The 26,960-nt window shown below is 38.6% G+C and overlaps 1 protein-coding gene across 3 annotated transcripts in view; it reads right to left on the minus strand.

Annotated features, from left to right (window-relative positions):
* Positions 1-181: 181 nt before the first annotated feature.
* HEATR1 (HEAT repeat containing 1) overlaps positions 182-26,960 on the minus strand; it is a 40,961-nt gene continuing 14,182 nt past the window's right edge. The window contains exons 15-45 of one of the 3 annotated variants that reach the window (XM_054062141.1): positions 26,585-26,796; positions 26,189-26,310; positions 25,510-25,707; positions 23,694-23,877; positions 23,319-23,467; positions 20,945-21,137; positions 20,242-20,414; positions 19,746-19,913; positions 18,657-18,899; positions 17,761-17,892; positions 17,270-17,376; positions 16,079-16,222; positions 15,192-15,310; positions 14,808-14,929; positions 13,320-13,448; positions 11,856-12,086; positions 11,043-11,169; positions 10,086-10,252; positions 9,427-9,473; positions 8,513-8,636; positions 7,591-7,731; positions 7,084-7,373; positions 6,152-6,302; positions 5,504-5,662; positions 4,321-4,455; positions 4,031-4,135; positions 3,769-3,937; positions 2,625-2,779; positions 2,098-2,256; positions 1,441-1,549; positions 188-1,008 (exon numbers count right to left, since the gene is read on the minus strand). In XM_054062141.1, coding sequence (XP_053918116.1) covers positions 920-1,008; positions 1,441-1,549; positions 2,098-2,256; positions 2,625-2,779; positions 3,769-3,937; positions 4,031-4,135; positions 4,321-4,455; positions 5,504-5,662; positions 6,152-6,302; positions 7,084-7,373; positions 7,591-7,731; positions 8,513-8,636; positions 9,427-9,473; positions 10,086-10,252; positions 11,043-11,169; positions 11,856-12,086; positions 13,320-13,448; positions 14,808-14,929; positions 15,192-15,310; positions 16,079-16,222; positions 17,270-17,376; positions 17,761-17,892; positions 18,657-18,899; positions 19,746-19,913; positions 20,242-20,414; positions 20,945-21,137; positions 23,319-23,467; positions 23,694-23,877; positions 25,510-25,707; positions 26,189-26,310; positions 26,585-26,796 — 4,753 coding nt within the window. In that variant the 3' untranslated portion in view covers positions 188-919. Of the gene's footprint in view, positions 1,550-2,097; positions 2,257-2,624; positions 2,780-3,768; positions 3,938-4,030; positions 4,136-4,320; positions 4,456-5,503; positions 5,663-6,151; positions 6,303-7,083; positions 7,374-7,590; positions 7,732-8,512; positions 8,637-9,426; positions 9,474-10,085; positions 10,253-11,042; positions 11,170-11,855; positions 12,087-13,319; positions 13,449-14,807; positions 14,930-15,191; positions 15,311-16,078; positions 16,223-17,269; positions 17,377-17,760; positions 17,893-18,656; positions 18,900-19,745; positions 19,914-20,241; positions 20,415-20,944; positions 21,138-23,318; positions 23,468-23,693; positions 23,878-25,509; positions 25,708-26,188; positions 26,311-26,584; positions 26,797-26,960 lie in introns of all 3 variants that reach the window. The other 2 variants (XM_054062142.1, XM_054062140.1) reach the window with 2 other exon arrangements.

Here is a 26,960-nt window from a genome sequence, read left to right on the forward strand (position 1 = left end):
GTGGTCCTGACTGTAGGACCACCTCAACATTGAGGAGTTATCGATCCACAGAGCAGTTAACCCCTGAGTATGCTGAGGACCCTACTTTGCCGGGACAGAGCTGTGCCGTAGGCACCCCTTGGCCCCAGGATAAACGGAGCTGGCTGATTGTAACCAAGGAGCAGGTAGGCAGCTCCCACTGGATAATGGCTGTGGCACCACCTGTGTGTCCTTGCCTTTATCTAAGAGTTCAGCAGGAAGTGCCCCTGTGAGCATCCTTGTTGGTTAACAGCAGACATGATTAATAGTTGGTTTTTTTTTTTAAGAAAATACTGTCAGTGTCCGAGTGCCTTTCTTACTAGCAGTGTGATGAATCAGTACCTCCTGGTTCAAAAGAGGTGGTGAATTTTTTGATAAATTTATTTTTTATCTTCAAGTGAATAAGAAGCTGATCAGCAGCAGTCTTTAATGACTAAAAATCATCTTTAGCTTCTGGATGAATCCTGGTTCCTTACAACTTCCTTTTCGGTATCTTCTGTACGTATACTTTTTACTTCTCTAAGCTGTAAGGCAAGCAGATTCTCAGGGCTGCACTGCGTGGGTTCCCCCAGTACCATGGTTAACCAAGCCCCTCCACTGGCACATACACACACTGCATACCCCAAGCACAGTGGAATTGGTCTCACATGTCACTTTGTGCTCAGCTATTGGAATTTGCAGATAGCTGCTGTTCTGTTAGCAGTGGGAAACTGGAGCAAGCTAAGCCAAAGGAATACGAAAAGTCCCCAGCCCACTCAGAAATGATAAAACCAGATTCTTACAGTATTTTATTAAAAAGATCCTAGCACTGATAAAAATTAGTCTGGTTGGTTGCTTGCAACACTTTCATGTGTGAAAGCTAACACCATTCAGACAAAATCTGAAAACAAAGGGGATGAACTTAGAAGTAGCTTTGGAGTGGTTCTCCCAAAATGACTTCCAGTTGTTGAATTGTCTTCTGACACTGCTTTTCAACTTCCTCACATTCATCTAGAAAAAGAAATAAAGCAGGAATTAAGTATAACAGTGATTACAAAGCAATCCGAGGAAAGCTTCATTGCTTGTCAAGGCTAGAACTGTCCTCAACAACACCAGGTCTGAAATAATGATTCAAAAATATGTTGGCACTAACTTGTGACCTAAGACAACTTATTTCTACTGTAACACTCATCAAAAACATGCAGTTGGAGAGATCTGCACAGGCTACAACACTGAAGCCTACTCAACTGAACTTCAGGAGTGTGTTGGATAAAATCCATAGCAGTTTGCATCCTGTGCAGTTTAAGGTTACTGTGTTACCAATCTAACATTTAAAGCAATTACAGCAATCATCCTGTCTCTTATCTTTGAAGTAAATAGCCTTATTCTTTCTTGGTCGTAGGCCAGTTGTCTGCCTTCGCCAATGCCACTGCAGAACATTACCTTCCATGAGCTCAGCTAAGAATGGAATGGATTCTGGTAGCAGGACTAGGTAGTTCTCCTTCAGTTTTTGTGCAACTTCTACTAAAGTAAGCAGAGCAGCAAATCTGACCTAAAATAAAACAATAATCTTTGTAAGGAAACACTCTAGTACAGTTCCCTGTTTTCTTCCCTGTTTTGTCCCCACTGCCCTCCTGCCCCTGCCCTCCTTCCATATAAGTTTGTAAACCAGCTTTCCCTACTGAGGGGAACTAGTTTGAAGCTAATTTAAATCTCAGCATCTGGGTTAGATAATGTCAAAGGAAAAACAGGTTGCAAGAAGCAGGTACGTTGCTGGAAATTATTTGAAATAACCATCTCTAACTTCCTGTTCCAATGCCATTCTGTTCTGTACTGGAAGAACACCAGATCTTCTAAAACACCAGACCACATAGTATAGAACACGTCCAGCTGTGGAATATTTACTGCTTACAGTAAAAGAAGGTGGCCACGTTGTGTACATGTCTCTAGAATTTGGGAGCAGCATAGTACAGTATAAATATTTTAATTTAGACCAATATTTTAGCAATGACTTGGCTAATCCACTTCTATTTTTTCAGGCTCTGTTCCCATTTTCTAACACAACCACGAAAATTAGTTCAAATTCTGATAGCTTCCAACCTTAGCAGAGCTGTGCCTCATTTTCAGCAGGATTTGGTAGTTGAGTGGTTTCCATAGAGAATCATCTGCTGTTGCCACTGAAAACTGAGCTATGCAGGGAATCAGGTGTGCTGTCACTCTTTCTTGGAACATCTCATCTCCTCCAAGCATATTTTCTAGCTGTGGAAGTAAATAGCTTGTCAAACAGATCTAGGCTCAGATAAACCCAGCCAAAAGCACTTGTTCTAGCTTTGGCTTTCAGGTACTCAAGTTAGGTCAAAGAGCATCTGTGGGAACGTGGTGGTCTGCAAGAGCTCAACCACATGCATAAACCTTATGGAATGAAGATGTTTAGAAAGAGGATAAAAAAATAGTAACTCAGAGCCTTAGGCAAAGCACTTAATACTGTCTGTAGCCCAAGGAGAATTAATTAATTCCTCCCTTTTTGTTGAGGGAGAAGATTGATAAGAAAAAAATAAATCTTTCAGGTGGGGGGTGAAAAAAACCCAACCCAACAGCTATGAATCTTTTCTTGTGTTTGTCAATACCTGATCGACCAGAGGCATCATCAAGGTTTCTGCTCTTTCCTTACTCAGGAACTTCTGGGTATCAAACAGGAAAAGCTTGTACAGACAGTCCAGGGTGAACTGCAATAGCAGACAGCTCTTTTCTGTGCTATTCTCAGAGTCAAAGAAAGCTTCATCTACATTTCAGTTAAAAAGAAGAAAAAAGAAAAAGATCATCAGTAAAAGAAAATACAAAACTTCCCCAGAAGACAAAAACTGTTAGTTTGTGAAAGGATGGGCTACATGGCAATTAGGTACTCAGAACAATAAAAAGTAAGTTATCTGTCTTGTAGCAAATTGTTGCGATCCAGCCTGGACAGTCCAGAGGTTGCCAGGGTAGGACCCCTTCCAGGGGGCTCCCTGGCAAATCTCAGGTCCAGTTTTGCCCCTGCTCTCCCTGCTGGCAAGACTGCTGTATGACCCCTCTGGGCAGCCAGCACAGCTGGGTTGCAAGTGAGATAAAGCTGAAGGACACTGCCTCTGCTGCAGTCTCAACATTTGAAAACAAATGATTTAAGGCAAACCATTTGAGTAGCAAAAAAATCAGTCTCTGACACTAATGCTCTAACAGGTCTGCCACCGCTTTTCATGGTCAGCTGGGGATGAGAGAGAATAGCCACAGGTTACAGGAAAAGTGCTTGACCATACCTGTCGATATGGACAATTTCTACAAGTCACTACAAGTGGGATGGGCAAAGAGTTTCCCATACAAAAAAGTAATTCCTATTTTTGCCAAGAAAGAAGAGGAATCTGAATACACCAGGTGGCATGCAAGACAGCTCAATGTCTAAAAAAAAAAAAAAAAAAAGACAAAAAAAGCCCAATAGAAGCAAGTCACCCTCTTTCCACACAATTTAATTCTCATGGAATGGGGACTGACGTGAAAAATTTTTATGTGGTCTCAAGTCTGTAGCTGGAGTCCAGAGTCCATGGATGAAAAATATCCATTGGTTCCATCAGAATAAGAAAGATGCTTTATTTATGAGAGAAAGAAGAAAGATAATCAGAAGGATGGGCTCTGAAGTAAATGTTATAAAACTAAACTTGCAGCAATTATAATTAACCTCTTTTGGCAATCAGCGTTAGCCCACCAATGCCTCTCTGTAGCAAGTAATGGAGAACTTACCGGTTTTAGAAATGTTGACCTGATTCAGTGTCTCAGCAAATGGCTTCACTAAATGACCAGCAAATAGGGTGAAGAGTCCTTTGAGCTTGTCTGCAATGCAATCTGCGATTCGGTGGAATGTCAGCAGTCTGTCTTTTAGGGTCAACTCTGTTCTGGACCAATCAAAGAGCTGGAAGTGGAAGGCAGATTAGCTCTTTCCTGTGCCTGTGCACTGGGAAGAACAAACAGGCTGATGCAGATGAATTTTACTTAAACATCCTACCTTGAAGAAGAGGGGTCTGAAAGAAGCCTCAGAAAGTTTCATAACCATACTTAGTAGACAATCAATAATGTAAGCCTCTGTCTTGCCAACTTCCTCCAAATCATCCTAGAAAAATTTGAAAAAATAATTCCAAGTTTGAAATACAAGAAATTTGAGCTTTGGCACATTTTGTCTATTTCAGACCAAATACCTATGCACATATGCAATAGAATCTACTCATGTTTTTTTAAAACAAATAGAATTAGCATGCAGAGGTTGGGCTGCCCCTTTCATCCCCCTAAACAGGCCACCTCAGCATGCTCTGTTCGGAAGTCCAGGGCTTTCATGAAAAATGCTGTCAGCTCTGACTGATGGGAGATCAGGTGCTCCTTCTCCATAACAGCGATGTGCTCCTTCAGAATGTTCATAAGGGGACCCAGGCAGTTCTGCCAAAACAAAAGCAAAGCAATGCAAAGGCAACTGTGATACTGATAGAAACTAAGAAACATAACATGGAAATGGGATTTTGGCACTCAACACATTTAGTCATTACAATACTGTTGACAAAACAAATAAACTTTTTCCTGTACTTTTGGGGGGCTTAAGTGAGGAGGATTCTGACAAGAGTTTGGTCTCCCCTCTCCAATCCTAGAGATACCGGTTAAGTCTGAAAGGTTTGCACCTACAAGAAGGGGGAAAAATCTAGTTAAGAATTACAGTAACTAAAGTTCCTCACAGATAAATCCAAGGCCTTTATGCATGGGATGATCTCTCAAGCACTGATCATCTAGCATGCTAAGGACATTAAACCGCCACATTTCTGACTCTAACTTTTCTGAATCACCATTGCAGTCCAAACACAGATATCTAAAGACTGTGCTGGGTTTGCCTCGGATGGACTTTGTTTTCTTCACAGCAGCTCATACAGTGCTGTGTTTTAGAACTGTAACCAAAACAACACTGGTAACGCCCCGGGCTTCCGCTGAACATTGGCCCCAGTGTTAGGACTTTCTTTGTTTCTCACTGTGCTGCCCCAGTGAATAGGCTAGTGGTAGGGAGGCACTGGGGTTTAATCCTGACCGGTGACTAGGACTATGGAGCTGCTCCCCTCTGCTCCCCTGTCAAATGGGGAGGAGAATCAGGAAATAAAGTAGAACTCGTGAGTTGAGATAAAGACAGTTAAATAGGACAACAAAGGAAGAAATAACAACAACAATAAACAAAACAAGTGATACACAACTCACTGCAATGTCTCACTACCTGATGACCAATACACAGCCTGTCCCTGAGCAGCAGTCCCCAAGCAGTGGCCCCACAGCCAACTTCCCATTTATATACTGAACATGACTCTATGGTACCAAAGATCTCTTTGGCCAGGTTGGGTCACTGCCTGACTATGCTCACAGCCAGGACAGCAGAACTGAATTTTGCACTGCTTGTTTCTTTTTTTCATTTCTTTTTAATCACAATTCAGAAGAAGGAAAAAAGCCTTACCCTCCGGGTATTTGCCACTTCACTGTAACACTTTGTAACTGCAGGCAGGAGTATTCGGGGAGCAAGCCTTGTAGCTAGGATAGTTTTCAATGATGTTATGCGTAAACTTATCTGGGAAGTAGGACCAAACTCGACCACAATCTTTTCCAAGCGGACAATCTGTCAGGAAATCCAACCAAAGTTAGGCATACTTAAAACAACTCAAGAAATTATTTTACAGTAGTTGTCTGTTGCAAGTTTCAGATGGAAATTTTGCTGTTTGCATCACTTGGAGAAACTTTCAGTAAGGTGTCTGTGTACGGACCTTCACTGTCTTCAGAAGACAAACACTGAAAAAGTGCACGTGTCAGTGGCAGGGGGGCAGAATTACCCTAACTAGAGCTGTTAGATACATATTTGATGAGATCAAGGATATTACAGAACGATGCTTCAGGATTCATCTCTCTTTCCACAGAAGCAAACTACAACCTCTCTGTGGGAGGAGTACAAGACACTTATATTCTTTTAGTTATCTGCACAAGAAGGTGAGTAGATTAATACATACATAGTTGAAAGTTTCAGCAAGAAAAAAGTAATCTCTGTAGCTTCTTCCAGGAACTGGGCAGACCCCCTCCCCCTTTACATATCTGTAGGAGTTGGAGAGCTCACCTGCAGCAAGCAATCCAAAAGGTAAGGACTGAGGAAGTGTGCTAATGTTTCTGCAACCTTCAGCAGAGCAGTGATGGCACTCAGCAAGTAAATCTCATTGGAGACCAGCTCCTTCTTGTTTTTTAAAGTCTTCAACAGTGCCGGCATCAGCCTGTGAATAACCAAGCATAGTAGAGAAAGGTGAAACTGCTGACCATATGAAGGCACATTTCCAATCACATAAATCCATCTGTCATGCCTGCAGGGACAATTTTCACATGACTTTTTCCATGAATATTTGAGAAAACTCAGAATTCTGGGCTCTTCTGCTGTATTTCTTATTTTTGAAGCTAATGAAGGATATTGAGTTGTGATTCTAATCACAGAGTCATAGAATGGTTTGGGTCAGAAGGGAGATTATGTAAGTCCAAGTCCCCTGCCATAGGGGATACTTCACTAGATTGGGTTGCATGAAGCACCATCTTTAGTTTAAAGATTTAATGACAACAAGGAACATATTTGTAATGAGATGAAGGTCTTAAAAGCAACAAGTTAGTTGCTTGAATTCTTCTTGAATAGGGAGAATAAAATAATGTAACTTACAGCGTTTCTGACTGTACAGGTTCTCATGTTTTTAAATGCAATCTGTTCTACAGTACAAACAGAGAATATGGTCTGACTTTTCTAAAGCCATGAAGACTGCCACTCTGTTCACAGTAGCAGAACTGATATAAAACTCTTAACAATTTCTCTACTAGCTTCTTAGTATGTATATACTTAGATCAGGAAGCACTATCAAGCACCAATACCACCTTGATTGTTATCTACACAAAACACACTCATGGGCAGACTGCGACTTGACCTTCATCAGCATTCCTTCAGTAAGACATTTTAGTAGAAATGTAGAACCAGTTCCTGCTGTAGTTGGTTCTGTTAAAAAAACCCAACAGTACCTTGGAAGCTGAGGTATCGCTTGGGCTTTCAGTGTACAGGTGACCTCAGCTATACAGAGCAAAGCACTTCCCATCACGTTCCTTTCTTCCTTCTCTGAAGAAATTAGATCAATGGCAGTTTTCAGAACAGGTATAAACGGCACTGGGTTTTCTGTGCCAAAACCTTTGCAGAGTAACTTAAGGCTGAACAAAGCAGTCTGCCTGTTGATAGCTTGCTCCTCTTCTTCCTCCTTTCTTTTACACTGCACAATAGCAATGAGCTCAGGAACTAGTTCTAAGAGCTGCAGGATCTGAGAGGACAAGAGAACACAAACATTAGGCATACAATTAGAAACTCAGAACCTGCAAGTTAACTATGGGTAAATAGCCTACATCTCGCTACTCAAGAGCTAACTGCCAGACTTGGCACTGGTACTCAGTGTCTTTACATAGAGCAAACCACTTCTCCATCAATCTTTCTCTGTGTACTTCTGCTAAAGGAATCAAATTTAACCACTTTTGCCTCACCTGGCTCTTCTGCCATTTTGTGCGCTGCTGCACCTTATTGTTCAAAAGGTCCATTGCCTTACGTCTCACAGATGGGAGCTGATTCGTCATCAGTCCCCTGATTACAGGGATGAAGGTTTCTGTCGGCAATAAGGCATTGACCTGCAAGAAAACACAAAACAATACCATGAACGCTCTTCCATGCACTGTGACAACAGTAGCCTCCAAATGAGATAAGCAATTCTCTTCAACTTCCCACAAGTCTTGGGAGACAGAATGGGCTAGCAATGCTGTATTAGAGTCAAACAAAAGAACAAAGCAGGTTCCAGTTAGAGTACTTAATGTACATTCACTGGCTGCTAAGCAGCCAATATGCACTAGATTCCAAGATTTTCTCAGTAATTCCATTTGCCTACACTGGTGAGCTATCCCTCCTCACCCTAAAATACATCTGGTAATGCCCTGTGCATGTACATCATAAAAACTGAAATGTGCTTCACAGGCAAAACCAAAATTCAAGCTGTGAAAAGAGCAATGCATGGTCCACAGCGTGCCAGGAGCTGAAGATTTTTTTTTTCCATTTAAATCCCACATAGAAACATACAGCAGTTCCATCACCATTAGTTAAATAATTTTAGGAGTTAGCAGTGAGAAATGTTGCCAAAAGCATTATGAGGATGGACAGTGAAATGACTGTTTCCAGCCAGCAGAATACTAAACTAGAGGAAATAAGCATTTCTTTTTTTTCTGGTTGTTCTGTCTAAGCTGTTAACTGGAGTTTAATTAAAGTTGTTAAACAATTTGAACAATGATGCACCAGGTTGCAAGACTATCCAATAAAGATGAGTACTAGTCCAACAAGAAATCCCACAAAGATTACAATCATATTAACAAGCAAAAGCAGAAATGTCCTACTGCTAAAATGAGGGCTAATGAGACGTACTTTATCCAGCATTTCATAGGACTTGTTAAGCAAAACCCTCCAAAATTTGGCTGTTGGCTTGTCCACGTTTCCTTCCACTGAAGACGCCACAGTGTTTATGTAGCGAAGAACATCTTCTAACAGCCTAGATGGAAAGGGAGCATCTTTTAGTAAACAACAAGGGCACTAAAGAAGTCAATTTTATCCCAGAAAAGCCTAAAATTTCATGAAACAGCCACAACAAAGGAAAACTAATTGTCTAGTGACTAGCAGATTCCATTTACATATTAACAAAAAGCTATGGCAATAAGGAAAATCAAGCACATGTTTAAGTAGTCGACTTGGTATGCCTAACAGCATCTACATACAACAGTAGTTCTACTTACGAACTATACTTTAAAACAAAAACCATGTGAGAAGATGTAGATGTTTAAAAATGAACATTTAAGAAACACAGCATTTAAAAAAAATCCTACACCCTTATTCATTTAGAACAAACAGAAAAGTTAAGCCTCCACAAAAGAAACCCTCAGTTTTGCATCACTGACTGTTATAGCCCAATGATACAACTGTGATCTGTGATGACTGGTAATTTTTCTTACACCAGTATAGGGGCACCTGTGAGTAATGTTTGATTTCCCCTATGAATAAAGGTATATGTTTTGCTACAAATCTGAAATTCCTTCAGAAACTCCATCATTGATAGCATAATAGTTACGGCCAAGTAAGAAATAAGAAACTCCACATGATATTAAAATAGTCCCACCAAAACAAACACCCAATGACTTGCATATAACAAATACTGCTTGCTGCTGAGGACAGCATTAGAAGTATTCTTGGGGAAAAAAGTATTCTAATGGGACTACACTTGAAAAATATCCCCAGGTAGCAGTAAAAACTAGAAATGGGAAGAGTGGAGTAGATTTAAAGCATACCTCTGTTCCAACTCCTGCAGCTCTTCTGTTTCATCACATTCAACTATCTGGTTTGAAAAGGAAGAATGAAAATGCTGTGGGTGAAACTTGCTTCCCCTCATTAATATCCCAGTATACAGAAATGTGTTTGTTCTGAATGAAATGTCCACTAACATGGTGAGTTCCCCACATTTGCACTTAAGCCATCGTTCTTGAAGAAAATACGAGAATCAGTCACTGTAGCACATACATTTAATTCTGGTGGATGATGTTCAGCGGAGATACTGAGAACTGCTTCCAGCTAGAGTCACAGCCTAAAACTTCGAACATTCACTTTGTCTTTTCAAAGTTAACATAATCTACCGAACTTGGAGTTATACAGACAAAAAGTGAATTCCCAGACTTCATAAAGCCAGTGGGAATTCACGGGGACCAGAATTTCACTTTGTTACCTATTCATCAATCACACAAACTGTGTCTATCTGAAAAGTCCTTATTAAAAAATAATTAATGTTATGGAGAGGTTTCAAAACTGTGCCAATAAAGGTGTCAGCAGGATACACTGGAAAGTGTATTATTTCATCCCCCTTCGAATATTAAGCCATACTACAAAGAAATGAAACCTCATTTCAGCACTATTATTTAATGGGATCAGTTTAAATCCAATCTGCCCTTATTACCTCTTTCACAAAACTCTGAGAGGATAAAAGTTGTGACATAAAGGAAACCGACAAGAATTTGAAATGCCGAAGTTGTTTGTCTGAGTGAGACTCCACATTAAAGAGCTGCCCATCCTGACTTTTCAGCTTTGTCTTGCATGTTCTTGACTTTTTTGGCTCAGGATCATCTGTTGAAAATATAGACAAAACAAATTTGCAGCCAAGAGAGAAAGACATTTGATTTCTGATTACAGAAACAAAGGAAAAGACAGTCAAATGCTTATCAAGGATCCAAAATCATGTCAAAGTTCAAAAAAAGATGGTCTGAAATACCACAGGAGATAATTTTTTTCATTTCAACAATAGTACCATTTCACTGCCATTTCACCTGATCATTTCTACGTGATGAAGAATCTTCTTTCTTGGTGCTAAAGCTACGGTGCACTGGCTACAAACATGAGAGACAGCTGAGGCAGGACTACATACAGCGTGTCACATACTTGGGAAAACTGCTTTCAGTGTCATTACCTGGTCCTTCTTGGCTGAGACAACGTATTCAAACAACAAATATATGGCATGTCCTAACTTAAGAAACAAACAACCCTCACCTGCCTTCCCCAATGGTCTTTGAAATAACAGACTGGAAAAGCAGTGGAACATATTCATTATTGCTCCACTACACTGGAGTGGAAAGGAACCTTTATAGCTCATCTAGTCCAACCACCTTTAAGTGAGCTGGGACATCTTCAACTTATCAGGTTGCTCAGAGCCACATCCAACCTGACCTTGAATGTTTCCAGGGATGGGGAATCTAGCACCTTTCTGTGCAACCTGTTCCAATGTTTTACCACCCTCACTGTAAAATACGTCTTCCTTATATCTGGTCTAAATCTACCCTTTTTAAGTTTAAAACCATTACCCCTTCTCCCTTGTAACACAAATTTTTACATGCATTAGATGGCTCTGTTTTGTGGTTACCTTCTTTGTTCTCTGGCAGCTCTGTCAAGTACTGTATTATTTTCATCACGCTCTGGAACTGAGAATGTACGTTGAATTCGCAACAGATGGAAATCCAAAATTCAGTGTCTGCTTCCAGAACAGCATCCTGTTTATGGTTTAGAAATAAATTAAAAAAATATATTTCAACTATTAAAAACCACTACTAATAATGACAAAGACTCAAAAACTCCTCAGTGAGTTTGTGAAACTGGTGAGCTGGATACTGCCAGGATTAACACCAAGGGTAACAGCAGCAAGCTGTTGGAGAGAACATAGTTCCAGCGGGTGCAGAAAGAGATTAAATTGCTACAGCAAAGACTGTATCTTCCCATCAATGTTCCATTAATAATTCTTTTAGTTTTCCCCATATACTATGCTTTCACCTAATCCGAGAGCCTCCCTACACAAAAACATAACAGTGTTTTTATCTTGGTGCATACAGAAGACCAGTAACTTGTTTTACAAACACAGTTAAAGAAAAAAAAAAACAAAACCCAAACCCACAACTTCATTGAAGCCTTTCATAATCGGATGATTAGTTCTCCAGGTCAAGGACTGCTGTACAATATGATCTGATCTACTGTTTGGTCTCTGGGACAAAACAATATTGCATCCGCAATACAAATTGTAGTCGACATTATCATCACGTTCTGCTATAGCACAAGCTCAGAGCTCACTACTTATTTTAGCATAACCCATAGAGGCTTATGGTGCACCTTCTTAAGGACAAGACCATGAATAGAAAGGAGATCAATCGTCTGAATAAAAAGTAGACTCCACTCATCTTCTGACCTTGTCTGTGCTTGATGTCGCTGTCACAGTTTTGGTTACATACTGCTCAAACAGAAGCACCAGAAGAACCCATAGGAATCTGTCTCCTCCCACTGTACTGATCAGCTGAGACAGGATTGGCAGGCGTCGGTGCTCTGGCACATGGGGCAAGGCATCCACAAACACTCGAATGATCTTTATCACCACCTCTTCCACACTTCCCGAGGACTCTGACAAATCACTGTCTTCAGCCTGGGTAAAAAGAGGTACAGCAGTTGAGACAGATTGTTGCAGATGGGTACAAGTTTTTTCTTGTGAATTCAGAAACCGAAAGAAAACACTACATGCCTACTAACATTACCAAAAGCGTAACCTCAAGGAAAATATAAATGCTCCAAAATAAACAGTTCTTAATCACAGTTTCTTTTCAGTATTTAATGAAGATGCTTCAAACAGAATTAAAAGAAAAGGGAAAAAAAATAAAGGAGAGAGGAAAGGGAGGGGAGAGGAGCAGGAGGGGAGAAAGGAAACAATCCTTGGCATCAGCTGAAACAAGCAGGATGTTTTCAAGGAAAAGGAGTGCCACATCCTTCTGAAAACTTTGTCTATAAGCTTGATAGTTAGGGTCTTGGATTCAAGGGCCTAGTAAAAATAATACAAGTAGGCTACATGGTCTGAGGTAAGTAACTTTAGACTTCCCCAAATGGGTTGTTTTTTTAAAAAAACCCAAAATAAAACAGCAATTTGATTTCTCTAACAGAAAACTGCAAGACCATGCAAAATCCTGTGTAACTATCATTAAAAAATACACCACAAAATCCTCAGCCAATTGTTATAAGATTTTTTTCCCCTGATTCATTTTACCCCTGATTCATTTTACATAATAAATTCATATGGCATTTTTCATGTTTAAATATATGAATTACTCAAGAATTAAGATTTAAGTGCAAGAGAAGTCTGACTGAAGAAAATAAATTACCTCTGAAAAATAGTGTTAACAAGAAAGAGCAGACAAACACCAGCTAGAAGATTAAAAGCATTTGTCAAATATTTTATCTTTCCACTCCCTTCAGACCACGTATAGTATTGATTATTATTATAGGACTAATAACCACCTTCTTATTTCCAATGATTCCTCTACTGAATTTGACGGTTATTATTGTGATGAAAATCTTTTAAGTGCAAGTATGTTTCAGGTCTTCTTTAGATACAGCTGTGATACTGTTTTGGCTAAATCATTTATTAAAGTGAAGGAGCTCATAAGAATAAAATGAAGTAGGAGTCTGATAAACTCAGAGTTGGTCATATGAGCAGTCTATTAGTAAGTTATTACATATAATTGAATATAATTTAATATCTATCAAAAATAATCATAGAATAGGCTACAACTTATTCTACCACTGGTATTCTAAACCATTTACTATATTTAATCAATAATCTTATTGTTTGCTTCTCTACTCCCTTCCATTAAGCAGACAAATTTACCTGTATAAGAGCAGGAATAACCATCTGCACTGTCTTATTAATGACTTGGAATGTGTACGTATCATCCAGACGCAAGACATTTGCTCCCATGAATGTAAAAATGGGCATAATGTTATGGAGAACTTTATCCTGGAAAGGAAGACAAATGAGATGAGTTTACTTTTTAAATTATGCTGCTCTGCATATTACACCTTAAGGGATTTCTCTTTCCCACAAATGCCACTAGATTCCTAGAAAAGAACATAAGAATCATCAGTATATTCCAAAATCTCCACTGAACTAATTTTTAATGCATACTACCCCTTAAAGCTACTTCTTCAATTCAGTGCCATGAGAGTAGGACAACCAAAATCAGAAATGGGGAGATTCACAGAAGCATAAATGTGAGCATGACAGAGATTCCAGTGATTTTCATACCTCTCCCACTCACCCTTTTTAAATCTGTTAGACATCTGCAATATCTACAATGATACAAAGGAAACCAACCGCGCGCTTTTCAATTTTTGGCCTTTCTGGGGACTAGACTGTAATCACAGTAAGTGTGAGAGGGCTGGATTAGAGGCGTCACCTAGTTCAACAGTTAGTTTCCTAGAGTTTGCCAGAACTTAGAGCAAGAAGTAGAGTGCACATTTTTCATTCAGTTTCAGTGAACTGAAGGAGTGACTTATATTTAAAAAAAGAAATGAGACTCATTTCCTTCTATTCTGACCTTGAAAATCTTGCAAGAGCCAGTAATAATATAAAATAAAAGCTCGGTTCTGTAGCAGACGGTGGCAGTAAGGTGATGACAAAGGAAAACAATACCAACTAAAAAAGTCAAGCCCTCTACAAGTTTGTCAAAAATATCTCCATTTTGCCTTTTGGGAAAAATGCTACCTTTCCAAAAGTGTGGAGAAATTACTGAGGTAAAGACAAGACACTGAGTTTGATATGCCTGGATGCTTTTTGCTGCCTTTACAGTTCCAAGCAAAAGAATCTTACTTAGAAGAGTTAGCATACAGTCAATTTTCAAACTATAGAAGAAAACCTGTGTTTCTTGGCTGATTAAGATCAAAGTAACCTCGTTTTATCATCAACTACAACTTCATTTCTCAGTGTGGTACAAGACAGGAATTTGTAAGAATACACGTTGTTGGGCTAGAAGCTTTTTCTCTTGTACATAAAAAAAAGCAGGGGAAAGAAGAAATTGTGCAATAGATCTTTGACCACAGTGGGAAGGTGAGCCAGGGCTGTTGTCAGAAAGCTCCTTCCATTTCTAATTGCTTCACTGCAAGACATAAATGCTTAGCGACCAAAATATCAAGACAGAAGTTTGTTTTCAAGTAAAATGGAATAGAAAGCCCTAAAAGAGCAGGGAACCTGTAAACTTTGCCTCTTGTTCCTTTCAGAAAGTTTCTCCTCATAGAACAACTCTTTATGTCCTTCATTCTTCCCAACATTTGGAATCTGAAGAGAAGATCTAATACAAAAATTTCAGGTACCACTTACGGGAAACATGCCAGCAACAGCACCAAGGAGAAGCAGAGCATGGTGGTGTGTCTGGGGCATCTTAGAAATCCTGATGCACTGAACTATCAATTCCACATTGAATTTCTCTTTGTCAAGGACATCTGCAAGTAAAAAATATTCACTGATTTAATGGTCAACCATGTAGGAATAAACAGTACACTCAAGCACTGGTTTCAACTTGGAAATGGTACCTAAGGGATCTACAAAAAATAATTAAAGAAGGCAAACCTATACACCCTACAGAGGGATCTCTCTCTCTTCAACAATACAGTGTAGACAGAGAGAAGAAAAAAGTTAAGAGGCTGTTGTTTAAATGCTTTACAGATGTGACGAGTACCAAGAAATAAGTCTGGCAATTTTTACCTGCTGGGATCTTGCTACCATCCGAAGACAACTTCTGACAGATGTTTAGCAGACAGCTGAGGATTAGCTGCTTGGTATATTCCATATTTTCTTCTTCTGATGCCATAGGTTCCAGACACCTATACATTTAGGAAAAAAAATTAGAGATTGAAAAAGGAGACAGAAAAATAAGTAACCAAACAACATATTAAAATACAACTAAGAAACTACTAACTTCATTCTACAGAAGTTCTAAACTGAGGCTTCTAAAAAGCGTTTGCCAAGAAGTATCTCTGCTTTTTTATTTTCAAATACATCCATTGGTCTCATAAAAGACATTTATCAAAGTACTGTCAAGAGCATAAAATAATTACCTGAAATACCATTGCCAGTCTACATAAAGGCAAGTCATAAGGAAAAAAGATAAATACCCAATTTATATATAAACTTTCCTTAGTGCCTGGAGACAGGAAAAGCAATAGTTTTCTTAAGCTGCACTGGATGAAGGCTGTTCATTCCACAATGCTTTGGGAGGGTTTTTAAAGCTTAGAGTATTATTACAATAGCTCTCCAAATCACAAGTCCTGTCAATTGTGCCAGTTTTAGCACAGGTGTCATCCTCCTCAGCAATCCCAAGCCCTCCACCTGAGAAACAGTCTTCATATAAGAAGCTATGCATCAGCTAAAAATCTTTAGAAGCCCACTGCATTGTTTAAAGGACAAAAAAGTCATAAGAACTTCTCCTTCCCTTCATCTGATACACCTAAAAGAAGTTCAAGTAAAAAAAGGCAAGCTAAGCTACAAAACACGGCAACAAAGCAGCAAGAAAGTAGCCCATATTCTAACACTTCACAGGGTCTGCTGCAGAAGAAAGAGCTGAAGGATTTGTGTTAGGGAGGCATGATTACCGGCTCAGCAGGTTAAAAAGCACAGGTACCAATGCCTGTGGACGTCTAAGCTTCTTCTTATGCTGCAGCAATTCCAGAATGAGCATAACTCTCTGCCAGCTGAAGTGGCTTGTTTCCGGTGCCAATTCTGCATCCTGAGGCTTTCTATAAAGGCAAGACAAACAATCAATATATACATTTGCAAGGAAAGCAGTACAGTGTTTCAGGGAAAAAACACACGCATAAGTTAAAAAGACACATTTTCTTTCACATAGTAGTATCCTTTATTGTTTCTCTGGACAAGGCATGGGCTTTTGACTGAAGTGCAGCAACACAGCAACAATCAACAGAAAATCCAGACTCAACTTGAAAACCAAGAAGCATATTCTGTATATACAAAAATTCCACACAATGAGGCAAACTTTTATGAAATAAAATAAAATGTATTACCAAATACCTATTCAAACACTGACTTGCTTCCCATCCAGGAAACCTGCATTGTCAGAACTACCAACTGTCTAACCACTGACTATGCAGGCAATGGATGTGTGTGCAAACACGTGTATAAATTCTGACAGACAGCCTTTACAGATAGATCCATCTAATGGGTGATGACTGAAGGCCAAGCAACGGAAAATAAGAACAGCTTTTCCAGGTCAGCCCAAGAAAACCAACTCAATATCCTGTTTGAACAAGGGATGATAGCTGATGCTTAAAGAAGAGAATAAGTAGAGTGGATAAAACAGCTCCTTCCTTGCGGACTTGAGAGAAGAAACAAGACAAAGATCTAAACATTAATGATTAGATTGATGGTTTAACTGAGAGGAAATACTGTTTCTCAGTTAATTAACAGGAATATTTTCACGAGTATTTGTAGACTTCAGTCATGTGCATGTGATTTGTCCATACTACTAACCAAGTTTAATACCAACAAAAATGAATTTTGTTTTGTGTCGTCAGATTCCATAAAAGGAAATGAAAACATTAAAACTACTGGATATACTTTTTTAAAATTCTGACCACAGTTCCATCATTTCTCAAACAACAGCATGAGTTGTTTTCTCCTGCCAAAAGTAGCTCTGAGTTAACTCACTGTGCAGGGGAAAAGAAGAAAGAGATGCTTATGCTTTCAGTACAAACTATGCAAAGTAGTAAAACAAGTGGTGTTTTCAAGTTGTACAGATAGTATTTTGAGGTTTCTAGTTCTTTTACCTCTGTTGCAGCATTTTCTGCCTTCTAGTTTGCTGGACAGTGGCCGGACTTTTGGTTTTCTCAGGAGGCTCCAGTTCCCTGACAATCTGCTCAGCACAAACTGAAATCTGCAACAAAGAACAATAATGCAAGTATCAATGAACTACATGTCATACCACACATCTATTCCCCCTCAAGTTTTTAATAACACACGCCTCTCATACACATATATAATCCACATATTCAAGCCATATCAGTGCAGCAGAAAGAAGTGACTTCTGCTGAATTCATTCATAGTATAGTAAATGACTAATGCATGTTTTTTTAAAGAAATACCTTCTAAAAGTAGTCATTTAACAAACTTATTTTGCAAGTAACACAATTATGTGACAAATAAGTTTCAAGTTCCTTTCATGCTATGAATGATATAAATTACTGTTACTGAATGTTGCAACATGGAACCACCACAACATGTTTGAATATATTTCTGTCTTCTGGAGTTTGCCACTTACCCCTTTAAACACACTGCTAATTGTCTGGGCACAAAGCGGGTTCTTACAGTTTAACAGTAAGTCAAACAATATTTTCAATAGCTTCTGTTGCACCATCCCATCTGACACAGCTGCAAAGAATGGTTTAGTAATCTACAAAAGGTAAAAAAGAAAGAATGTGGAGAGGTTTACTGTAAGAGGGTAACAAAATCACAGGCTATGGAACTTAGGTACATTAGATGGTTTATGACACACCCAACCACACATGCATATTAGTATGAACACATATTGCAAACATTTGCGTATTAATTATGTATTTGTATATATACAGAAATCCTTAGAGACAAAGCACATATTTCTGACATATCCAGACATCCTGACTCCTGAAATTCTTCACGCAGCTTGCCTAGTTGCAGTAACAAACTTGCTGTTGCAAGCCTTTGGTAAGTATACACTAATGCCCAGCTTATATGACAGAAGGCTTGAATTTGAAGCCTCCTTCCAATAAGTCTATTTCTCACCTACTGTATTTTCTTTGACAATCTTTCCTCAGAGGAAAAACATGAATAAAAGCCCTCACCTGACTGACAAAAACTAAGGACAGTAAGACAGCAGTTTCTGTAAGGAATGACACAGATATTCATCTGTATGCAAACACAATGATATTTTATTCTGTACTTGTCAAAACACAAAAATAAAGCAAGCACCAATTTCTCCTTCTGGTAAATTTAAGAGAGAAAATTTTGTAGCCTTTTTAGATGTTTCAAAGGCACTATGAAGATCCTGACAACTTGTACTAAAAGAAAAACAGCTCAAGAATTACAGACTCCTTAACACAGAGATAGTCCTTGTAAATACAATCCTAAACTCTGTTATGTGCTTTAAGCATAAAAGCAAAGATCTTCATAAAGCCATACCTGCCCAAGTGCTGTGATCTGAAATGGTGGAATTTCCTCACAGATCTTCTTGGCAGCATGCAGACTTTTGATAAATAAATCCAGACTCTGCTGATTCTTGCACAAAAGTGTTGCTGAATATTCATTAAACTTTCCAAGGATGAGATGCAGGAGAATAACTTCATCTTTCAACATTGCCTCAGGTTTCTTAAACACCTTCTCTAGCAACCGGTCTAGTGCAGGCAAGAGGTGAGAAAGAATCATCTGCAAACAGAGGAAATGAATAACAGAAATTTTTATCTGTTCTCATTTTAACAAGCTTCTAGGAGCACAGCTTCATTTTACTGCAATGCCCGTCTTGGGTAACACACTGCATATAGTATTTTATGCAACAGCTATTCAAGAGGAAAAATACAAAACTTATTGTGAGATTACCACGAGTACATGCTCATCTGCTACTTTGTTGTTCTGCTTTGCAGAGCAGTATTTCATATTTTTAAAGTACAGAAAGGAGGCAATTTTTTCCCACTGTTTTATGACTGCTGTCTCCTACAAAAGCCAAATGTGGGGCAAGAACACTCATCCTCCATGCAGTTCACAATCCTACCAAGACAAGTACAACTGAACAGAGCACAAAAATTCATAATTTCATTCATTTTTTGAACATTGATCTCATGTATTTTCCAGTACTTAGGGAATTCTGAATATAATAGATAAGAGGAGGTTACTACATGAAAATTAAATTGATAGCACTACTTAATATGTTACAGTTCTCTACAGAAAGCTCTGTATTCACTGGTATCTAAGCAAGGTAATAAACGTCTACTGGAAAAATCTTCTGAAACAGTCTTTTTCATTAACATCAAGGGAGTTTCCTTAAGAATTCCAGTGCAAAATTCTGCAGCCCTTACATTCCTGGATGGAGCAGACAAACATTTTGTTTCATCAAACCATGCTTTGCAGTAATACTGCATATTAGTAGAGGTGTCAACTTAATGCCTAATAGCCTAATACATTATGAAGTTATTTAACAGCATCATTATTAAATGAAATTTGAATTCAGCATTTCAGTGCAGAACCCATAAAAAAACCCAGAACAATGGCACCTACCTCACCATGGACTCCATGAAGAATTTTCATTAAGTTTCTTGCAATATATGATGGGAAAATGGGGTTCTGTACACAATCAACTATGCTTTCCAAAGGTTCCAACAATTTTTTCTTCTGAGATTTCTGTTTTGATTGTGTCTCAAGCTCCTCAAATAGAGTTTCCATAATCTAGTTCATTAACAAAGGGAAAATTAAGTTATTATCCTATAATAAAAGTGCCTTAAAACAACATCTATTGAATGCTTTTGTAATAACACTATCTACATACAAAAAGAATTCTTAATCTGTAAATAAACCACAACTTAATACCTCTTATTTGACTGATAGTCTCAATTCTCTGTATGTAACAAATCACTTGAATGTTTTTATAGTCCTTAGAAAAAAGTCTGCTACATAGAAAGACAATGAGCTTTCCCAGTTAACTTGATTTCTTTTAGAAAAGACGGAGCTCACAGGAGCAGACAAAGTTTAACGTACACCTTATTAACAAAAATACCTGTGTTATATACGTAGCATCAGATATGATCTCTTCTGTCTTTTGCTCCAAATGTTGAAGAACAGGATGAAATAGAGACTCCTTTACCCCTCTTAAGGAACGGAGGCAGTTGAGAGCAGCCCTTCTAACTTCACTCACAGGACTACCCAAGTTAATTAGCAAAGATATCACCACTGCAAAAGGAGTGAGGGAAGGAAGGAGGAAGAGGCAACAGAATAAAGTAAGTGGTCAAAGTATTATTGTATCTGTCCCTGAAGAGGCATAAACATTACTTTGGAATTAAAAAATCACCTCACTATAAACCTCTAGACTACACAAAACCAACATGAATCTCACAGACCCATGGCTCTGAACTTCTTCATCACAGTCCTTATATTTTTGTTTAAGCCCAGAAAGTTAATACATTGCTACTGATTGCCAAATCCTTACACTGCAGAAAAAGGAAGGTGCTGTAACTGACTTGTTCATCACAGAAGCATGCTGCTTTAACACTTTCAGGATTAAAGTTATTTCATCTGCTTCCAAGCTGGAGCCAGTAACTGCAGCAGTGAATCAGCAAGAAAGAGAGGTGTCTCAGCCAACTGCAGCTGAACATAAAAACTAGAAATAACTTTAATGGTGTAAAATACAGTAAGATTGTACAAAATTAAAAAAATACTGTGACTAAGTCTTAAAATAAGAGATAGATACTGTTTTACTTTACCTGGAGATGATGGTGATAGCAGCTGTTTCTTTTTTTGATATGCCTGTGATTCAAGCAGCGCATAGCCAATATAGAGAGCTTGAGTCTGTAGCATTGCACTGACCTCATAGTTCAGATGATTTGAAAGATTATAACTGTAAGTCCATAAAATTGAAAGGAATGTGAAGAAATACTCTGAATCTTTTAAATGTACCTTAAATTAAAAAAAGAAAAAAGAACAAAAAAGAACAAAGAGAAAAGCACTGGTTTAGTAACTTTAATTTGTCTAGCAAACTACTGCGTACAGTATCTGATAAACCACTCAAATCAATGCAGTACACACAAAGAGTACTAAAAAGTCAGAAACTATGTCTTTTAGGAAGAAAAAGTTGATTAGGTGCTTTTGGGTAAACACTACGTATACAAGTCCACATGTTGCTTAACGGCTGGCTCATTTGGTTTAACAGATAACTTGTAGTCCATAGGAAGGTAAATACAAGGGACCTTTTTTCAAATCATAGACTGAAATCAAAGACTGAAAATGCATCCATATGAACATCTGTATAGTACATCAACTGCGCAAGAAAACTGTTACACGCAAAACACGGAAGTTCTATTTCATTTTGTGCGCTGATAAGCTCAATATTAGAAGTGCTCTAAGCAATCCTGACTTTTTCATCAGTCATACAGTAATTTTCACGAGTCTATAAACCAGCGTCTCAAAAGAACTGGGCATATAATATTCTTGCACAGCACAGCTTTCTGTGCTGAACATTCACACTAAACTTTATTCTTAGGATTCGTCCTGGATTGGCTCTAAAGGTTTTATAATAACAGAGCATTGACCAAAATTAAGAAACTGTGAATCATAAATGTATCACTGACCACTGAAGGCACAGGTTGGTGTGCCTACCTCTCCCCCTGTAGTAACAGGCTGCCCAGGGAGGTGGTCGAGTCGCCTTCCCTGGAGGTGTTTAAGGAACGGGTGGATGAAGTGCTGAGGGACATGGTTTAGGGAGTGTTAGGAATGGTTGGACTCGATGATCCAATGGGTCCTTTCCAACCTTGTGATCCTGTGATCAGCCACTCCAAGAAGACTCAGTTCAGTTTTTCACACATGTACATCCAGTTACCTTAACTATGCTTTAAGACCTTTCTGTCAAAATTTAACTAAGAAAGCTTCTGATTTTGAAGCGGTTACATTGACTCATTATCCCACATCTAAAGTTCTTGTTTCCTCCATGGTCTGGCAACAGCTAGCATGCTTTCTTTCTGCAAGATGCTCTCTGGAATCGCAAGAGCTCTTCATACATCAAACAGTAGCGCCCACTCAACATCCCACAGACTTGAACGGTTTGCCAGAGCAACTGTTATAGCTTCTGACATACTCTTGCCTATTCTCTTTTCTACAAGTCCATCAAGATCTACGTTCTACTTATATTAACTGCTCTAGAGCAGGCAAAAATAACTGTGTTGTCCCTTCCAAATTAAACACCCTCAAAACTAGAAACCGGCAGTATTCCACAAGTGAAAGAAGCAAATTATTACTGCAGGCAACTATTGTTGCCTTGACTAGGTCCCAGGACATTACTAATGCCATTCCACAAACCTGCTGTAGTTCTTCCTCCAACCTTTTCTTCTGTGCAGTACGACCCAGCTTTCTCAGTCAAAAATCCCACTAAAATAACATCCTTCTCTCCCCACTGATAGCCTTTAACCAGCCAGGCACTGAATCAATTTCTTTAACAGCTCAGTGGCAGTAGAATTTCACTAGATCTTGGAGTGACTGATAATTAGACAAAGCCATATACAAGAATTAACATCAGAAACAAGTTTTGTTATTAAATTGTTGCTACTCTGTCCTTCCACTGTTGGTATTTGTCATTTGCTGTTCTTGATAAAACAGCATCAAATTGCAGTAATGGAGGCTTTGTGTCACTACGTACTCCTCTTTTCCTAAGAATGTACAGTTCCCTGCCATCTAAAATCCAGACTGCCAAAATCCCATATTCTCTTCACAAAAATGTATTCCTTGATGAGGGGGAGAAAACATGAGATGATGTTACAAGGAAGTGTTCACTGTCTTCTAAATATTTTTCTTTTAATTTTTGTATTTAAAAAGTAACAGATTTTACAGTCCCAAACTTCAAGCTTGCTAATCAGCGTTATGTTTTCACCTCTGCCTCAATGGGTCCACTTACTGGTTTTTTTACTTTAGTTTTCTCTAATTATATTTAATTAGGGTTAACTAACCAGCTGAAGCTTGGACTTTCATTTTCTCACAGTATGAGCATGCTACAAGTGTTTCTCCATTTTTCTCAGTTTTCCTTAAAATTATGTAACTGCATAACAGCTGATGTCTAATAATTCAGAGCAACATATGCAAAAACAATACCTTAAGTAAAAGATTCATCAATGCTCTGTACTGAACAGCATCATTTCCATCACTAGCTCCACAGACAAGCAGGTCAAATAGCCCCAACAGGAGGTGCAGGTAGTCTTGGCTATCTTGATTCAGAGATTCGGGATTCCACCAAGTTTCCTCTAAAAATACAGGTTATAAATAAGACACCAAGAGAAAACAGACATCTTCAGTTAAAAGAAAAAAATAAATTTGCCTGTTTCCATGTTCACAAGTAAGTTATCTTTACAGATCTCAATAATAAAAAAGGAAGAATGTTAGGGAAGCAACAACTTCTGAAGACAATAAAAAACCCCAAACTTTCTTTTCTTCATTGATATCAAACACATTCAAAACTTAAACACCTACCTTTTGGAAAGGACAGAGGAGGTTTTAGGCCACTTATGAAGTTTTTCAATAAGAACAGGAACATAGCTGACTCCTCTGCATGAGCAGTCTGATCATTATTGAGCTTTTCTATATATGCAGTTAATAAGTCCTTAGGCAGCACAGTTTCCTCTGTCGTTTCAACAGACCAGTTCAGGGGAGTTTCCTGTGATGGAAAATGACTTTTAATGTATACTGTCACAATTTCACACACAGAAGACAGAAATATTCACTAAAGTTCAGCAATATTTAATTTTCAACCACAAAAGAGGTCCCCTTATGAAGTGAAATACAGTTCTGACTCATGCTAGCTCCTACTACTGTAATTAAATAAGTGAGATAACTGAAGAGTAAAATTCCAGTTTCTCTAAAATCTCCCCAAAGGGATTAGGAGTTACTCACAGCACTCCGTGGACATTCAGTTTAATCCTTTAATCTAGCTCTGTTCCAGCAACAAAATCCCTATCTTTCTGATATTTGTATGTAAAAAAAACTCCTTTATGGAATAATCTGAAGTCAGAATAACTACCATCTATTGCTGTGCGTGTGAGGCGGTGCACGCACAGAAGCACAGCCCTGCTCACATGGATTTCTTACACATGAAAAACCAAACTGTTTCAACAACAAAATAAATCAAGAAATGAGAAATATGCATAAAAAGCACAAAGCAAAGAAAGGTAGGAGAAAGATGCAGCAAGACTCTTTCTGAACATTGTTCCTGCCCCTTTGATGGCTCCTCCTCCTGCATCCATGTTACTTTCTAACAAGTGTCAATACAACTGCTTATGGAGCTGTACAATAAACCAAAACCCAACAAATTCAGGAATAACACTTTCAATATTGTTGCAAGGGGAAGCTTGAGGTTGCAATTCATAGAAACACAGAATCACAGAATGGTTTGGGTTAGAAGGGATCTTCAAAGATTTCTAGTCCACCCCACCTGCAGTGAACAGGAATCCTTCACTAGATCAGGCTGCTCAAAGCCTTGCTGAATCTAACAATGAATGTTTCCAGGGATGGGGCATTCATAACTTCTTTGGACAACCCGTTCCAGTGCCTCTCCATCCTCATAGCAACGAATTTCTTCTTTATGTCCAAGCTACATTTACCCTCTTTTGGTTTAAAACCAATCACCCTTGCCCTATCACCACAGGCCCTGCTAAAATATTTGTCCCTATCTTTCTTATACATCCTCTGTAAGTACCAGAAGACCACAAAAAGGTCTCCCCAGAGACTTCTCTTCTCGAGGCTGAACAACCCCAACTCAGCCTTTCTTCATAGGAGAGGTGTTCAAACTCTCTAACTATTTTCATGGCCCTCTCCTGGAACTGCTCTTAGCATAAGGTTTTTTTTCCATTTTCAACTGCATTTCCTTCTTTCCCCTATAGAACAAGCCATCAAAACCTCTTCTCAATGGATAAACCCCCTAACATTCCTAAGCCAAACAATGACACCACATGATGCCGCCATTGGGTAGCTGGCAGAAAGGCTCCAAACTTTGTGCCAAGCCCACAGCACTGAAACATTGAATTAGCTAGCGGGATGCTAGCCTAGAACTCTGGAGCTCTTAATTTCACCATGCAGACTCACTAGAGTGGTAAAGTGCAAGAGCAATTCTTACTCGCAGCTTATAGTACTGCCGCCAAGTGTGGTTTTGCTCTGAAAAGAAATGAAGACAAGATTTTCAGTCCTCTAGGTTTCCGAACTTCTTGTGCTCCAATTAAAAAAAACAAAAGAGAGAGAAAAAATATTCCTTCATTGCAAAGAAAATGCCATCTACAAACGGTTTACATCTTACCTCTGCAGCATCACAAGATCTGAGATATTTTATTTTTTTATCCAAGAAACGGAAGACTTTGATTGCCACTGAAAGATAATTTTCCTTCATCTGCGTATTGCAGCAACACTGAACAAGCACAGAACCAATTACATGAGCAGCTACTTTCTGTCTCACACTGTCAGATTCTGTTTCAGCCACGAGTATCAGATCGTCAACCTTAGAAAAGGGAGTGGAGGAAAAATAAGGAAAAAAAAGTCTGTTAGACACTAGGACTTCACTATGACTTTATACTGCTTTTTATTTGCATGTCCAATTAAATACTTGTTACCTTCGGTTACCGTCTGCTGCAATGCAAACACCTGTCACTATGAGCTACCCACAGGAATGCTTGTTTATTCTCTAGAATTTTTTTTTTTAAGGAAACTAAAATTCCTGGAATTTAGTTACGCTAATCACTTGTCCATATAGATAATAGCTTCGCTTCTTCCTTTCCTTATGTTAAGGTAGAAATCTTTTTTATCCATATAGTATTGAGGGTCTGTTATTTAATATACATATATACATTTGCCTAGCAGCTTGATGATAGCATACCAATGCTAAGAGCACATACAAAGTTCTTCTGTATTACACTTGTTCTACTACCACTATCAACTGGAAAGTAAGATCTCTTAAGGTTAGGGTAACATGGAACACATACCGTTTGCAGTAGTAAGGCTGGGTACTCTGAAGTCATGTTTTTAGAAAACAGCAGAATCATTTTCTTGTTGGCCACTCCAATCAACTCTGCAGACTTGCTTGATTTAATTGCCTCTTCAAGAGCTATTCCAAGGAAAAATAACAACAGACATTGAAGGTACACAAATCCCATATTAAAACACTGATGGCTCAATACTATTTAGAAACAGTCAGGAATGTACTAAACAATTTCTTCATCTTTTCAAAGAGTTTTTTAAAGAACTCCATTCACACTCACAGTAAAACAACTTGTTCATGACAGGCAGTCTGCTTCAGTAAGTGTTTAGATTCAAGAAGGACGACATCCTAAATTGTCACAATTTTTATTTTACCAAAGTAGTTAAGATTAATGCTTTACCTGCTGGCCAGCCTTTCAGTAAAGGGTGTAAGGAGCAGAGATCAGATTCTGACAGACAAACAGCCATTTTCCAATCTGAAGATTTTAAATTTGCATTTGTGATTACCATAAAAGGTAACAACCGCATTACTGCTTCATCTAGTAGTTCTTTTTTCTCTTTCAAAATCTCCTCTTTGACTAAAATTTTTACTGCTCGCTCTAGAACCTTGTACCTAAAAGAGAACAAGTCATGTTCAAAACCCACTGCTCAATCATACCAGCAACATTTCTTTTCATTTTCCATGGCTATTTTGTGAATCCAAATAGCACTGAGAACAAATAAGAAATTCATGAGATATGGAATGCAAATAATTGAACATTTCTCTTGTAACTCAGC

Source organism: Cuculus canorus, chromosome 3 (genome assembly GCF_017976375.1).
Source record: "Cuculus canorus isolate bCucCan1 chromosome 3, bCucCan1.pri, whole genome shotgun sequence".
NCBI classification, from domain to species: Eukaryota; Metazoa; Chordata; class Aves; order Cuculiformes; family Cuculidae; genus Cuculus; species Cuculus canorus.